Source organism: Ambystoma mexicanum, chromosome 1p, assembly GCF_040938575.1.
Source record: "Ambystoma mexicanum isolate Mex_15411 chromosome 1p, UKY_AmexF1_1, whole genome shotgun sequence".
Lineage (NCBI taxonomy): Eukaryota > Metazoa > Chordata > Amphibia > Caudata > Ambystomatidae > Ambystoma > Ambystoma mexicanum.
Genome location: NC_090921.1, coordinates 1158601869 through 1158618966, shown reverse-complemented (window position 1 = coordinate 1158618966; position 17098 = coordinate 1158601869). Strand labels below are relative to the sequence as shown.

The window sequence follows — 17098 nt, the reverse complement described above, 5'->3', positions numbered from 1 at the left end:
AGTCCACATTGGTTGGTTTTTGTTCATTTGCATATGCTTGTTCATGTGTGCTTTTTACTGGGAAACATTTAAGCTTCTCCAATGAAAAAGTTCCCCAGAGACGCTGCAACTCACCGCCCTCATCTTTCCTTGACTCTTTGTTACCAATACAGCAACATGCTATACAGTTCTCTGTTACGTTGTGAACCATAGAAGAAACAACCGAACACACGAGTCAGACATGTATCTTTTTTTTTATTTGAATAGTCTAAACATTCAGTGATGAGATAAGGTCAAGTATAAATTGCTGGCCTCTTAATATAATAAGGATTGCGTTATCCCTTCGGGTCACTCTGCTATTTTGCAGTCTCTGGGTATATGGCCTTGCAGAGCCTGTGGCTCCTGACCACAAAATAAGAAGTGGTTGAGTTGAAAGTCCATAAGGTTCGACTACAACTCAAGAGAGTGAACTACATTAAAAGTGTCAGGGTGAGTTTTACTCACAAGGTGCAAGGGCTTAGCTAAGGGAAAACCAGTCCTATCAGGCATCCCTAATCTAATTCACAGCCACTGGGATATAGCACCAGGTTTGTTCTTGGATCAAGACTTGCATCTGAGGGTTGTAGCACACTACTGGAATATTAACATCACAGCTGCAGGCATATAGAACCCGGCTCACTTCTTGGCGTTGAACACCACCAAGTCGTTCTCCCCCTTGCTTGAGTATGGTCAAGCTAAAATGTTCTCCTGTGATAGTGATGATACCATCAACATACACTTATCAGCATGTATTTCTTCCCCTTGCTTCGGCTTTTTGTCACGCTGTGGCATTTTTACCCACCAGTCTTGGGTCACCCTCCATGTCAAAGTCCCACTCAGATTGCTCATTGTCTGTCTCTGGCTCCTGCTGGTGTTTGAGTTGTAGCCCTCAGTGGGCTGTACGTTTTCTTTCTTGCTCTCTATCTGCTCTCAGCTGGTATTAGAGAAACGGCCCCCAGCAGGCTTTCAAATGTCTCTATAGGGCTCCAGTTCCTTCTCTCTGGCTCCTTCTGGCTACTTCCAGGATCCATGTCAGTAGTTCGGTTGTTGATATGCCCTTTAGCAAACAGAGCATTTTTGTAATGCTGCTCCTTATGTCTTGTTTGGAAGGATCCCGTTTCTATTGGTGTTTTTCCATGCATACCTGCCTACATTTGCTAAAGGAAAACCCAGAAGATGACGTCATTGGACACCCTGCCCCTTTCCCTTGAGTCTCTGCCCACCCACACTTAGCCTTTTTTTTGGTTGTTTTAAACAGTCTTACAGTTAGACAACACTTTATATTGAGCAATGTGTTGCCAGGCTCTATAACGCCACGTTTTGTTTCATAGATCCACGTACTTGCCTATTTCTGTTAATGTATTTATTTCTATGATGGATTCTGCGCTTCTTTTTAAAGGGGGGCAGGCGGATAATGGATGGATGTCTGTTTCTCGAGTCGAGTGCCTGTGCAATGGGTGCCAGGCTGGCCTGTATGTCAGGGTGCGCCAGAAAACCCGGGAGACTCCACGCTCTTCCCTGGAGAAACCCTGAGTCTCCGAGCTAAACCCGCAGGTTAGTCAGGTATGTTTCCATGGTGAATCGGTTCTCCCCTTCAATGTGTTCAGCCGTGAACTATGATATTCTTCTGCAGTGTCTGATAACTTCCCCAATGGTTGCATCCAGGGACCTGTGGCCATTTTATATTTAGGTGTAAGCTGCTTGCCAGCCACGTGGCTCAGCGAGGCCTCCCCTTGCGACTTCCTCATCTGTCTCCACTCACGAGTCATTCAGAGGTTGTGTGCTGAATCTTTACAAGCTAGATGGGAAGGATTTTTATAAGGTCCATGCTTGGGACTAGCTTCAGGGTCTTAGCTGAACCGATGACACCTGAGCAGGCATTCTAGGTTTGGGAAATCAGCCAATGCACTCAAATGGTGCCAATGTGTAGATTGATGGTGTTGCAGGTTCGTCCTGCTGCCCATGATACCAGTGCTCAAACAGCTCCCCCACGCCACCTCAGGCACAGCAGGCACTCAGCACTTAGACATAAATAATACACAAGTGACAAGAAGTAGAGAGGAATGTTCTGTAATGCAAACACACGCCATTGCAAGGGATGATGCTCACTGCTCTGCCCCTCCCAGGCCTTGCTCATCCTTATGTACAATGGAGTAGCTAAATCTACTCTCCACCCACAAACCAGCACGTATAGTGCACATATGATAACAAAAAAGTCATTTTGCAGAAAAGGAGGAATGAAGCCTGCAACTGTGAAAGGCACGAAGCAGCCTCTGGAAGCCCTGGGATTTGTGCCAGCAGCTTCATCACTGTGTACTTCTCTGGAGGGGCTTGGGCCTGAGGTATCACGCATTCCACAGCTCTGCAACCTCTCCTGGCATGGGTGTTTCAGCTGTTAGGCCAGTCTCTTATGCAAGTCTGTAGGCCAGTCTCCTTGCATCAGATGTACCTCAAATAAACCAAAAGAAAATGCAGCATCAGAGATTTTAACAGATGGGATAACACTACTGATGGCCCTGTCTCCCTCTTTGGCACTTTGAAACCTAATGAACAAAGACACGATGAGAGGCTCCACGAAATCCCCTAGATTACACTTCAAGGGTGCACGCCGCTTATCGGGTGGGCCCCCTAATCCTTGTTACTACTGTAGTGCCTGGTAAATGGGTGCGGAAATAATTGACTGTGCCACAATTGTAAACATACATACATGTAAACGGATAATAGCATGGTCCTGCAAAATACACACTGAATTTAGTTTGCAAGGTGAGGCAGTAAGAAGAATAGTTTTTTTTAGCTTATTGGGGTAAAATAAATTGATCAATGAAAAATGAAATCTTAAATTTAAAAAGTGAGTTTATTCAAAGGCTGTAGTGAAGATACTATCTGGCAAGAATGCAAGAGCTGTCTTCCCAAGAGAAGGTCACTTATGGACTCACAACTTGCTCAGTGCATTGCTGCCCGACTACACGTTACTGTGTATATAATGGCAGTTTTACATGGCACGTTATTAGGGCCTTTGAGGCTTTATATGGCATATAAAGGCAGCAACTGCACATGAGGGGATATGTATTATCACATGTGACTAGGCCATGCATATCCTGGTTGGTATTGAGGCATTTACAGCTCAATTTAACAAATAATATGGAAATCCTATTGGAATATCCAATTATTGCTATTATTTTATCAACCACTCAACAGAGACAGAGAGAAGCATAAGGGGAGCGTGTTTGTCTTGGGGAAAACTGTAAAGTCACTTTCATTCAGGTGTGCAGAGTTCCCCGAAGACGTTGGGTGTCTTCTGTTTTGTGAGCAGAGGAAAGGTCTTGCAAATGGGACACATGTGATGGTGTTTAAAAAGAGTTTTTAACGAGTTATTTTATGATTGATTATGACACCTCAGGGAATCAAAAAAAGAAAATTCACCAGGAGAGACACAGGAAGGTACTTATCCGCAGATTCCTGGAACGTTGTGTAACACTCTGGGCCTCATTACAGGTTTGGTGGTGTGGAAATATGGCAGCAATTCCATTACCACCACTTTTCACGCACTCCCAAATGACAAGTTTGGCAGTAATTACTGAGTGGTCATTTCACCGATTTGGGGGGGGGTGGAGGTCTTGAAATTCAACAACAAGCTGAATGGAATAGCAACCACTTTTTTCCCCACACCATCCAACTTGTAATGAGGCCCTCTCGTATAACCGTTACAAATGCTGGTTGGCATAGAGGCCACCGACTGTGCTCTTTGAGTTGTTACCCATTGTAATGGTGCTCAAAATACTATACTTGGAATAATGAAACCCTGGGGCAGACCTGCTGGGATTGTAACCCGGGATTGAGCAGCAATGTCCAAGGCAAGTGCCATCTTTCTGCTGTAGCTCACTGGCTTTGGAATGTTATTTTGCTTATTTCACAAGGTCTATCATCATGTCAGAAATCTACAACTGCAGAACAATGTGGAGAATGCATATTTACTGAAAACAAGCAGGGCTGCAGGGAAGGCCTGCTGGGAAAGCAGTGCCGCCTGCCTGCTTAAGACCTTTGCTAAGGTTTGGGATAGGTAAAGTGACACCTGAGGTGTGAATGTGTATTACCCAGACAACTACAGCAACACAAGGTAGGCCATTTAAGTGACACACTAACCAGAAGTCCATCCTATTGTGGAGGCGGGCCTTACCAGAAAAGAAAAAGAATGCGGCCTGTCCAGCATCCAGCCTGTACATGCTGTGACGTTCCCTGCATTGTACCATTGAGCACCCGTAGAGCACACATTCTAACAGCCCCTCCGAGAGACAAGGATTGGAAGAACTGAACAGCCTGGCCGCGCCCCTGATCCTCCCCTCTGAATATCAAGCTATCTCTCAAACACACAAGCACACACAATCCAGAAAGAGAAAGAGAGGAAACATCATTGTCCATAGGCACCTCTTATGCACCCATGGAGAACTGGGAAGATGAAGCCCCTGTCTGCTCGCCAGGATATGAGACAGTGCTCACGCCTGATGCTGCCCCACCGCCAGATTATCTGGTGCCTGACAACACCGTGAACACCCTGCCTAAACATGTTGCCAGCCCACCACCAGTGTATCCGGTGCGAGACAACACTATGTACGCCCTGCCAATCTACAATACCCCTGCCCCTTCTATGAACTTCAACTACCCACCGCACTGTACCAGCAATGGACCGGGGCAGAATGTAGTAGTTACCACCCAGCCAACCATGATCATGGTTCCCACGCAGTCCTACGAGCAGGATTACCTGGGGTATTCCATCTTCACTTGTCTGTGCTGCTGTTGGCCCATCGGGCTCGCGGCTCTCATCTTCTCCATTAAGGTACAGTAGCTTTCAAAGATATTGAAGTTCATTGTTAGCAGGTGCGTTGTTCCAAGTATGTCTGGCTCTCAACATGTGACGAGTGCACGATCATTGGCTGATAATCATTGAGGTGCCTGGGCAGAGGTGTGTGCATTCCACAGTTAGAATACTTCAGGGTGGTATAGCATAGCGCATGATTAAGGTGCACAATTCGACCTATTGGTCTCTCCAATATCATTGATGCTTGTGAGATCCCCATTTTAGAACTGCATGGCGGGTCCACCGGTGTGGATCGAGGTGAATTGGCAGAGACATACATTGTACGCCACTCACCTTTGGGGCATGACACCCTCCTTATTAGTAGTAGCATGCATCACTCAAGCCAAACGCCTTCAAGGACTTCAATAGGACCGCTACACAATGTGCCGAAGCGTTTTAATGTCAAGGGAATACTCTGCAAAAATATCTGAAATAACATGTTGGACAGTCAGCAAGTTGAGCAGTGTCCTGGGGTGGGGACGGGTGATGAAAGTATAGAGGTTACTGCTCATCCTGGTGCAGCTGCATTGGCAGAGCTTTGTGTGGACCTCTGTGCTACAATGACAAGGGGGGCTGTGCATCAGGTCGTGTAACATTGAAGGAACTCGACCGGCACATGGCTCAAGTCGATGGTACACACTGGTGGACAGAGTCCCCCACTTTTTTCAGAGAGCACCTTGAGATGCTAATTTCTGGTGACGCCACATTCAATTGGTATGTTAATGAGCCCCCCCCCCCCCCCACTTCTTTTATTAGGACTTGACCTCTCATTATGCGTTGCATTTACCTGCATGGAAGCTTAACACTACATTGGGCTGTCAGTCAGGATGCTGATACTGGCAGTCAAGAGTGATGAGAGCAAAGTAACAATATATATTATAAGAGACTGCAGCCATGCCGTGCATCTGCTCCAAAACCTGAACCCGGCGGAAAATTGTTGCTTACAGACTGAACCGGGTGGCTGATTTGCACCCTCATTTTCAATGGGCAGAGTGGGAAATAATACGCCTTGTGTTTACATCTCCTTTCCTCCATCCACAAGACTCAGGGGCTGAGATCTCCTGTATTTTACAGATATAGCCTTAATTTTCAATGGCATTTAAGACATAACGTCCTAGGGGAGGGCACTCCAGGTAGTTATTGACCGATGGTGACATTAGAGTGCTTCACGCTGAATCAGAACCTTTGTTTTGGCATTGGAATTCCAACCAGCATTGGCTAAGCAAGTAGGGTTTGGATTTTATATGCTGAGAGCAGCATGGATGCCCCGGTAAACATCATGCCTTAAAATAACGCAAGACATTGTATTTAATTGCAATAAGCCAAGTATTCAGCAAAACAGCGTCAATCAAACAAGAAATACAACAAAACAACCGCAGACACTGTCAAGCTGGCAACATCAGTGACTGCACCCATTGAAGTGAGAGCAGAGGCAACCAATTGAAACACGACACACATAGATTGCTCACCTTTCGGCAAATCAAAATTCCAGAAACAGACAAAAGGAGAGAGTAAGGATGACACATCACTAAGGCAGATTTGTATTACTACACACTTGCCACCTCCCATTACCCATAGCAATAAGTTTCAACAACACTGTGCCTGGTATTAGAGAAGCATTGCAACTACCACTAGGGCAAAACATACCATACTACAAATAACCATGTTCCTTCATTACATGTTTGGAACAAGGCATAGAATTAGGATTGGGGCAAACATTGCCCTGGTGCATACATGCATTGAAATGGTGTGTTAAGTTGCTCTAGGGCAATGTTTGCCACACTGCTAATTACACTTGCACTGTTGTGAAGTTTCTGTAATAAGATGTCGCCAAAGTGACACCAGTGTCCCATTACCTCATAAATGGACAAGGAAAAGTGGAATATGTATTTTGACTGTCCAGGTTAATAGCGTGGAGGGGCTGTGACAACTCACCACAGCAGACATTTTATACACACTTATTTTGTGCGATTTCTAAGGGGGTGAAAGCCTTGTAAAACCCATTTTACCCACGTACGCCCCAACCCCTATACTCCCTGTTTTACTACCCTGACCATTTACAACTCTTAGAAATGCAGTAACATTTCCCCTCAGGAAATGCAGTGAAACAGCTGCAGTGAGTCGGGGGTACGGGAGCGGGGACATGCTTTAGCACTGGTTTTTACAGGTAGGGGTGAATGCTACTATGTCAAATAGTTTTACTAACCTGGGTGTTGGTCTTTGAATCAGTTGGAATGGAGTTGTCTGCCCATTTAATTATAGGAAAAAAAATGCTAATTGCTAAGAAGGATTTTGCTGAGCTGGACACGTGTGGGAATGTAGTACTGTAGTTTCGATTGAGCAAATACTTGCTACGGGAACATTTAGGAGGTTTCGCTTCAGATGTACTCATCATATGCATGCTTTTACTTTGATCTGAGTTTAGGTGACATCTGTGTAGTGGACATCTAAGAGTAAAAGGGTAATCAGTACATGATTTTTCTTTCATGTATGTGCACATGCATGTACATGTATGTATGTGCATATGTCGTCCTGTGTTTCCGTTGTCTGTTTCCATCATGGTTTGCATGAAAGAAATTTTAAATGAAATAATAAATAAATGGTCCATGTCACAGGTACCAGGATTCATCTGTTTGTTTGACACTGAAATATTTATGTTGGAGAAGCGACTTTTCAGAAATTTTTTTATAAGTTAAGTCTTTTTATAACGCCCCCACATTCCCTGATGGCTTCTTCTCGGCCTTTTGTTTAGAAACTATCAGACGAATCCATCATGCAAGTCAAAAGTTATTAGCAATAGAATATTTGTATTTCCCATGGATCTAGGCAATCATTCACCTTAACTGTAGTGCAGCGCCACTGCACTCTAAATTAACACCAACACAGTTATGCTGGGTTTAAAAACACATAAACACAACTGCTCTTACAGCAACGTGTGCTCAGTTTCATCAGTAACTCCCAGTGCTTGCACAGAGGAAGAGGGACAGGCTTGACAGAAGTAGTCCCTTATATTAAAAATCAGAATGTTCCCTCCTTCCTTGCAATTTTGAAAACAGGGGTCACCATGGCAGCAGTTTCTTGGCACTTGAACTATACTAACATGAAGGAGTGTGGACATGTCATATCTTTATGAATAAAAGTCAACATTTGTTGCGTTGTAAAGCGTTCTTCCTTATACAATTCCACAATGTTTCACCAATCTGCACCAGATTTTGCATAGTGTGTTCGTACCCTCTGGACTTTACTGGCTACATGACATTTTGCCACCCCACCACTTTCCCTGGATTTCAGCAAAAGTCAACATTTGTTGGTGGGTTTGTGGCTTGGTGAAGTGTTGTTCCTTATAAAATTCCACACTGTTTCACCAATCTGCACCAGATTTTGCATAGTTACCTGTTAGGACCCTCCAGACATTACTGGTTACATGACATTTGGACACCCACCCTTTTTCTGGATTTCAGCACCTTCACACATGAGACGGTTGCCTGAAATCAGTGAAACATTAATGTGATTTGGTCATAGAAGGACCGGTCCACACATGAGGAACGGAACCCGAGGTCCCAATGGGACCTCAAAAACCACGTTTCAATGCCCTAAGATGCAATGTTTCTGAGATATTTGCACTGCAATGCACCACAATTACCTGCACCATGCTAGGGTGAGGAGACAGGTGAGGAGAGAGAACAGAAGGTCCCAGTATGCAGCAGCACACAAACTCCACCTCCCCCAACGTCTGCTCTGCGATATGTCAGCCAGCCACATGCGCCCATTCTCAGTGCAGTTTACTTCAGGGTGCAAAGCACATCAAGCAATAAACAAATCAGAACAGCGACTTGAAGGATCATTGATTTTCAACAATTGGTGAGAGTGTTATCAGGTCTGTCTACAGAACCCCTTCGGAGAGGGTGTACTTTTGCTAGCAATAATATACAAATGCCACATCAGTGGTGACACAAAGAACTCTGAATGGCCACCTCCACTGTACGTTTTGTAGAATTTCTAGAATTTACAGCATAAAAACTCCCACATTGCTCATTACTATTAACGGGCTCACAACAGCCATTGGACTCAAAATCTTGGGTCATGTTGACTTGTCCTCTCTCAAACTAGAGTCGTCTGTAGGCAGGTTAGGAGGCAGCTGGCAAATGGTGCCACAATTAGACTGTGATGGGATGTTAGCACTTGCATGTCGGAGGAGTGCTTGTAAGGGTAAGAGGGGATAGAAGGAGGCAAATGCCTTAATTGTTTTGTGCATGAAGGTGAGAGTTATGGCTGCTTTACAAAAAAAATACAAAAAAAAAGCATTGATGCTTCAGCAGAAGAGTCTCACTTGAATGTGTCAAGAGGCTAAGTGCCCTAATGCGACATTTGGTCCACAATTCCCACACAAAGAAAGTGACTCACATAATAGTTACTTTTTTAAGCTGAGTTGATATCCTTGAGGTCTACAAGTTTAAGACGAAAAGAAAACTCCAACCATAGTTATACTCTGTCTTACATGGGATCATAGTACAATGCTGGTGAATTTACACATTGAACTTGCAGCAGACCAAGCACACCACACACTACATCCCAACCACAGAATTACAGTGCTGGCAAGTTCCAACAGAAATGTGCAGTGTCCTTCAATCTTATCATATTTAAAGGCAAGGTCAGTGATCTGATATCCTTTAAAGTGCACACTTTTCTGCTAACTTGTCACTAGTTCCCACAAACATGCCGTGGTGGAGAACACCCCCACCCAAGCGAGTTCACCTTCCCTTCACAGTCTCTGAAGTTAGCCCATCTCCTAAAATGTGAAGGGTTTGCAGGGTTTAGTCTAGTTGAACCCAAGGCTGTTCAAAATAAACTGGAATCTGTTTATTAACAAAAACAAAACTGGAAAACAACCTAGAAGGACATCTTTGCTTGCACCATCGCACCCACTTGCTTTCTATCGGCCGACAGCCTATGAGCTCAAAACCCTTGCGGTTCTATGCCCGAGGACCAAGCCTTCAATTCCCACCGGGACCCCAGTTCCACATCTTTTTTGTAAAATGTCTATCTCTGCTCAGAAGTCACAGATCTTCAGTGCAGTCTCCAGTCCTGTGGAATGCACTATACCCTGCCGCCACCTTTCCAACATAATCTAGAAACCTACCTGCTTTGCCGCGCCTACTTACCCAATTAATTTGCACTCATAACGCATCACTCTATCCCCACCCCCACTTACCATTCCTGTATGCACCGTGCTTGCAGACCGGTTTGTGCAGTAGCTTTTAGGTCACTATTCGCTGGTCCTGTTACTTAAATTAAATACAGCATCGATGTTTCTGTCATCAATATTAATCTATGCCCTGGCCTAGGCATATGTCTGTTCTAGATGGCTACATACGGCAACATATGGATTTACCTGGCATATGACATCCGTGTTTCTGAAGGTTCTTCTCGCATGTATCTGAATATGCCCTCCTGTGTCTGGGCATAGGTAGGGTTTATCTGGACTTCAGAGACTGCAAGTGACATTTATTGAAGCCAGGCCTTTTGGCCTTTGATTGTTTTGCTGTTGTCACCTGTTCGAATGAACATTTAGGAAAGTGAATGCATGTATGTTTTTCCCTTTCAGTAGTCTAAGCCTAGCATTAATGATGGTTGAAATGTCTACTTTTATACAATTTAAATTATGTGAGATTTTCGGAAATCAAAAAAAAAAGGGGGAGCTTGCTCCCCCTGCCCCCATTTCAGTACCTTGGTGCATAGAACATAACCGGAGAAGGAGTGAAATTTACTTAGATAGGTAAGGTAAAGGACATCAATAGAGGGAGAGAAAAGACTGTTGCAGAGAATGTTAAACGTGTGACTTGTCACAATGCGAGAGGCATCACACGTGAGACCTCGTAACAACTGCTGTTTTCTCCAGTGGGGAAAAGGAACTGGCAATACTCTGGCTGTTTCCAAAAAGAATGGAGTGGCATTCGGGGACAGATGGGAGGTGATCTGGGAAGGACAGGGTGGAGCAGGGCGGGTCTTGATCTTTGCTTGAAATGCTCAATGGATCTTTTTACATTGTGGCCAGACTAGACATTGGCTGGAATAATAAACTAATGGCACTAGTTTCGTCCCTAATAGAAATATCAACACAATATATTCATGAATAGAAATATTTGACATCTGTGTATGCAAATTTAAAAAACTTACTATTTGATACACATCAGAACATGATTATTAGTGTTTTCTTTGAAACGTCATTTACCCTAAAACACACAATTATAAATATAGTTTAAAAATATGTTGATTGTCAATAAAATGCAAACTGTCTAGGTACACATGTAATGTTCCTGCATGAATAGTAAAGGAAGTTAATCATTTCATGGCAGGTGACAGTTTAATTTTCATTTTTTTGTTACAGTATCTTTTCTCTTAATGAATACCTTTAATTATAAGTAACAGTAATTGAGTTAAACAGAAATGCAGTGCTTTGATCAAGCACTTACCCGTACATTAAACTCAATCCACTTTGTATTTGCCAGTAATCATCTTGCTGCATTCACATCAATTGAATCCAAACATTGGCAAAGATAACCGATTTGGCTTTTGTGTAGACATGGGATAGGCCTTTGCCAGGCACTGTCTTAATTGTACCGCCTGACCATAAGGTGCAACAGTTGGAAAATAGTGGAGTTATCTGTGCATCTGAGTATCTGGCATATGCCTATTTAATGCCTATACACAAGCCAAAACTATTGACTTTGTCAATGTTTGTTTAGACAGGATCTAAGTACAAGGAACAAATGTAAGTGAAGTAGTTGAAGGCACACTTGTGTATGACATTTATTTATTAAACCTGTAGCACTTTTGCATCTGCAATTAAGCCATTAACTCTTAACTGTGAGGAGACTACTTACAAATAACACAGGCAGGCCAATATTTGATGTTACTGCTTACCATAGCTAGCTCAAAGACATCCCACACAGGCAGGCCAATATTTGATGTTACTGCTTAACATAGCTAGCTCAAAGACATCCCAGGAGGATGTGTTTTGGGCAGGGAGGGAAGAGCCGATAGTGGACTGGTAAATATCTAACCCACACCCTCAAATTGTGTGTCCTCCCTCACATGTCCTCTCCTTCCTAACTTTACTCAAGTGCAATATGTTCGGCTTAATAGCACCACCTAATAGCCAAAACTAAAAATGGATTGAAGTAAAACTATGGTACAAGCAAAGCTCTCTGGTTACGTATCTCTCTGGTCATCACATCTTAGCTGTTATGGTGAATCACTCTCCCCTGGATCTTGGCACCCTTGGGAGTTACTCCTCTGGTCCACCCCCTGGCTGGTCCTTAAGTCCCTGGTGAGTCAGTGTTAGTAAATTGAAGCCTTTTGCTTCAATTTGTTATTGTGTGCTGCTTCTGTTTAAAGCCCATTTTGAAACCCTCAAATTCCCACTATTACCTGGTGGGTCAATGCAATAAAGTTTGTCATTGATTTGAGAAAGATATTTCAACAATAGCTCCTTCAAAATCACACTACCTCCCACCCCAACTGAAAATACATTGCGGCACGCAACCTGTGCACTGACAAAACACAGGTTACAAAATGGAACATACACCATCTGAACGCTCATATAGGCGCACTACATTTCCCTAAACACCAAACAAACCCACCACAGATAAACCAACAGAAGTCCACTAACTCCTTAGCACCACTCTGACAGACCGACAGACAACCACACAAACAAGTACCACAGTAACCTGGGGTGCATATTAAATATTGCTCCAGACAGCTCACACCATATCTAAAACATACACCTCAGAGAGCCACATCTTCAGATCTGCGCACATGAACAGTGTAACAAAGCAATCTTGCTCTCCTACCCTGCTACTGCAATAGACTTCTGCCCCACTGCAATCTCCTAGAAAGAGAGAAAATAGAAGCAGGTGTGCTATAAAATATGCAATAAAATAGCATAACAGGACATAGCAAAGAGTTTAATTCATTCTACTGTGGGGTAGAACTCTGCATGGCCCAAGTAACCTCTGTGACTGGCAGCAAAATGGGAGAAAATTAATTATGGCTCCGCCACAGTTAGTGCACCAAAGATTCTAGTGTAGCAGACTGACTGGCTGCTCAGACTATATATTTGCCTGTCACATCAAATGATACAGGACTGAGGGAGAGCCAGTGCACCAATAGTGAAATTCTAAGTGACGGCTTGTGGTACACTGACAGAGGAGCATCAGTGTACACTATTTTCTTCCTACTCATTAAATCTAACCCTCTGTAAGGGTGTCATTTTCTCCAAATAGTGTGATTAATTTCACACTATTTCAAATAAGGACTCAAAAGTTTGCAGGTAAATCATAGTGGGATTAAATAGTTGACCAGGATCACACACTTTGGCTAAGCAATGAGGCAGACATTGTATCCCCCTCTTCAAATTTGACCACATAGCTTCCAAGCTTCACTTGGTACACATATTTACGTTTTGGATGTCAAGGCCTACAATAATACTGTCTTATAGAGGTTACATAGTAAAGCCACATGATAACATGTAAATCCTCATAGCAACGTGTTAAGCCAAAGGAATATCATGGTGGATTTCATTTTCAGATCCTGATTGGTAAACGACAAGTACCAGAATGCAAGGAACTGCAGATATGAAACATCTTTTCAACCCCACTGTACTTTCAGTTATTTAAGACACACAATAAAAGAAGTTGTGTAATAAACTCATATAGATATGGAGATTCATTGTCACAATCCTTCAGCTCGGTGTTATTCATGATGTTGGGAAGATTTGATTAGTGATATACAGCAACTTTATTTGTTTGTATGGATATAAATAAATCTTTAAAAGGGTGCTCTGTGTTGCTCACTTCAACCTATGCTTTAAGTGGGATAAAAAATCAAGGGTGTGTTCTAATGCATCATGATGCAATCATTTGGGGTGGGGTCTAAACAGGGTCTCACACAGCCTCAAATCCCAAGTGGCTAATGAAGCTTTAAAGGAAAAGTGGCCTGTGTAATTAAAGGAGTGACCTCATAGTGCCAATCAAGTTTACATTTGAGCCATGAAAGGGAAAATATTCTGGTTATTTGTGTGTCAAAATGTGAGCCAAAATTAATATATTCAAATAAGAAACAGAACATTCAATCGAAAGGTGTCAGTACACCATGCAATCCCACAGTTCTTCTGAAAGAAATCCATTGCTCGTACATACTAATGAAAGGCATTCTAATGATAATCATTTAATAATTTAATACAATGTGTGACAATACATACACAAATGTATTCTCTTATTTCAAATTCCTGTTTGAAAAGTACCTAATTTCAAATTTCCTTAACTGATTTTGTGATTCTAAACATTACTGAAGTTGACATCTACTGGCAAAGAGCAGTATTGTCACTCATATTTTTTAAATACGTTTTGCCAAGGAGGTCAGTTTGGAGAGCCCTGGCAGAGCGCTCGGCTCAAGGGCAATATTTGGAGATGGCCAGGACTAAGCCCTGGCTAGCCGTGTTCCACTTAATCCTCTGACTTCAACTATCATAGATTAAAAGGTAACTGATGCTTATCAAAGTCTTTCAGGCTCGGGAGTAAGTAAAAGCCTCCAGGATGCTGTTCTTGAACCTTTGAATACATGGTACGCTCTGTAAAAGCAAACGAACTAGTGGTATAGCATAGCAATGATTTATATTACACTCCCATCTCTATTTTTCCCCTGTTTTGCAGACCAGGGATGCCAATACCAGAGGCGACAGACCTACGGCTTCCAGCAACTCCCGCAAAACTCTGATCCTGAACAACACGGCTCTAGTGCTTGGAATCCTCCTAACTGCTGGCTATGTTGGGTATATAATATACTTCTTCACAAGAGGAGGGACTTCTTACACCCAGACCACCTGCTACTCCTACTATTACCACTCCTACTACTACTGCTGAGTGTGGAGTCCGGCATTGCTCCTGCATGTAAGAGTGCTTGTGAGGCCCCTCACACTTCATGCTAAGCCCACATCTCTGCTGTTTCTTGCCTTATTTCTCCACATGACATGGAACTGTATTCTCGTTTTCCAGCCACGTAGTTCTGAATAAAAGTAGTATTCACTCATTGCTGTGTTGATCGTCAAAGGCGCATTATTTACAATTGTTACAAATTTGTCCAAGTGTGCGTCTGCCGCATCGATGTGATCTAATTCACAAGACACGTATCATGGGTTTCACTTAGTGGCGAGTGTGAGTTGCTGCATCTGCTATTTTCATAATATACCTTCCATCATATGGGTGTCTGTGATGCACTCAGTTATTTATTTGATGCACGTTGTATTTTCTGCCATCACATGTTTTCCACACGTCCCTTTCTTGAGGGGTAAAATTACTACATATGTATGGCGGTGTGTGTCATGCGGCTGCTATGATCATGTGCATTCTGATGGCTTTTTCATGCTTGAAGGTATGAGATCATCATATCTGAAGACAGGGCCCGTCTTACACCAGATTCACCCCAGACGGAAAGCATCGATGGCGCCCCCTCACCCCGACACCTAAAAAATGACAACCAAAAAATGTGTTACAAGTGTTGTAAATAGGGTACTTCATTAAGAACCAGATAGAAATACAAATGTAATAGAAAATGCATACACTAGACACTAGGTGACAGTCTTAGAATGTTACCTGTATTATGTGTTCAAAATGTAACTTTTCTTGACTTTGCCCTTGCGAATTGAAGCACAGAGTCGGATAGATCCAGGGATTGGCCAATGTCATTTTCGATTGATAAAATAGCAAGCGATGTCAGTCTTTCATTGGCCATTGTTGATCGAAGATATGTTTTAATGAGCTTCAATTTGGAGAAGCTGCGCTCACCACTTGCAACTGCGACGGGCAGAGTGAGCAGAATCTTCAATGATATCCAGACATTTTGGAAAATGTTCTTCAGGTTAGCATCATGAATATGCTGGAGAACTGGTAGTGGTGTAACTGTCCCTCTTGGTAACATGTAGCGTATATTTTCCAATTCAACATGAAGGTCCTTGCCATTGATGTCAGAAGATTCACCATGATTTAGTGTTTGGTGCAGGTTTGTACAATGCTCCAATAGTGCTATTTTGTCCATAGGGAGCTTTCTAAGGTCATACAGAAAGCCCCAGCATTGTTCATGATCCTTCATTTGTCTAAACCTTTCTTCAATTGAACCATGGGCTGTGTCAACAAGCACATAAAAAAACTCCCTCTTGAACCTTTCTTCTGGGCTTTGGGTCTGTGTTAGATCATCTCTGCCCTCATAATCAAACTGCCTCTTTCTTTGACGAATACGGATCTCCTTGAAGGAAGGCTCAACTCCTAGGTCAGCTGCCATTTCTTTGGCAGCAATGATGGCATTTTCAAATCCATTGTCTCTGTAGGCTACAAAGAACTGAATGCATCCTTTCATCAAAGAAGTAGCAGTCACAATGTCCACTGACTTATTTTGTAATGTCTTGCCCACAATGTTAATCTGAAACAAGATATCGTGCCAAACTACAAGAGAAACCAGAAATTTGAAGTCAGTTATCTGGTTAGCCAGACTTCGGGCCTCATGTCTGACTCCAGCACCAGCTTTGCTTAACTGTGCTAATTCCATTAGTGCGTCATAGATGTCAGTCACTTGGAACCTTACTGCTTTCACGCTGTCAATGCGACTCTCCCAACGGGTGTCACTTAGCGGCTTTACAGTGAGATTTCTAACATTAATTGTGAGGACTTTCCACCTAATACTAGATGCAGAAAAAAGAGTGTATATTCATTGTAGTAATCCAAAGAGAGTTGCTGAATCCAAAGATGACAATACTGCATTGGATACAACCAGATTTAGGGAATGGCAGCCGCAAGGCACAAAAAATGCTCTTAGATTAAGAGCAAGAATTCTAGCCGGAACCCCACTGTGCTTTCCTTTCATGTTTGCGCCATTGGCAGTGCTCAAGCATTATTTTATTTTCATTCAGGATATTTATAAACAGTTCAGTTAAACCTTTTCCAGTAGAGTCGTCCACAGGCTTAAAGCAGACAAAGTGTTCCTTTACTTTGATTTGTCCCTCACTGTCATCAACAAATCTCACCGTCAGTGACATCTGTTCTATGCGACTAATGTCAGAAGTGCAGTCCAAGATAACTGAGTAGCATTTTGCTTTGCCGAGTCGCATCAATATGTTCTCAAGCACCTTACTTGCCATAATGTCGAGCAAATCATTTTGAATTCTTTTGCTGC

At 42.9% G+C, this 17098-nt stretch overlaps 1 protein-coding gene across 1 annotated transcript; it reads left to right on the top strand.

Moving 5' to 3' along the window:
• The first annotated feature begins 4293 nt into the window (after positions 1-4293).
• LOC138450386 (proline-rich transmembrane protein 1-like) lies at positions 4294-14962 on the top strand. Its single transcript, XM_069604836.1, has 2 exons — positions 4294-4852; positions 14587-14962. Exons 1-2 carry the CDS (start codon positions 4457-4459, stop codon positions 14794-14796), a joined length of 606 nt encoding a protein of 201 aa, XP_069460937.1. The 5' UTR covers positions 4294-4456; the 3' UTR covers positions 14797-14962.
• The last annotated feature ends 2136 nt before the right edge of the window (positions 14963-17098 follow it).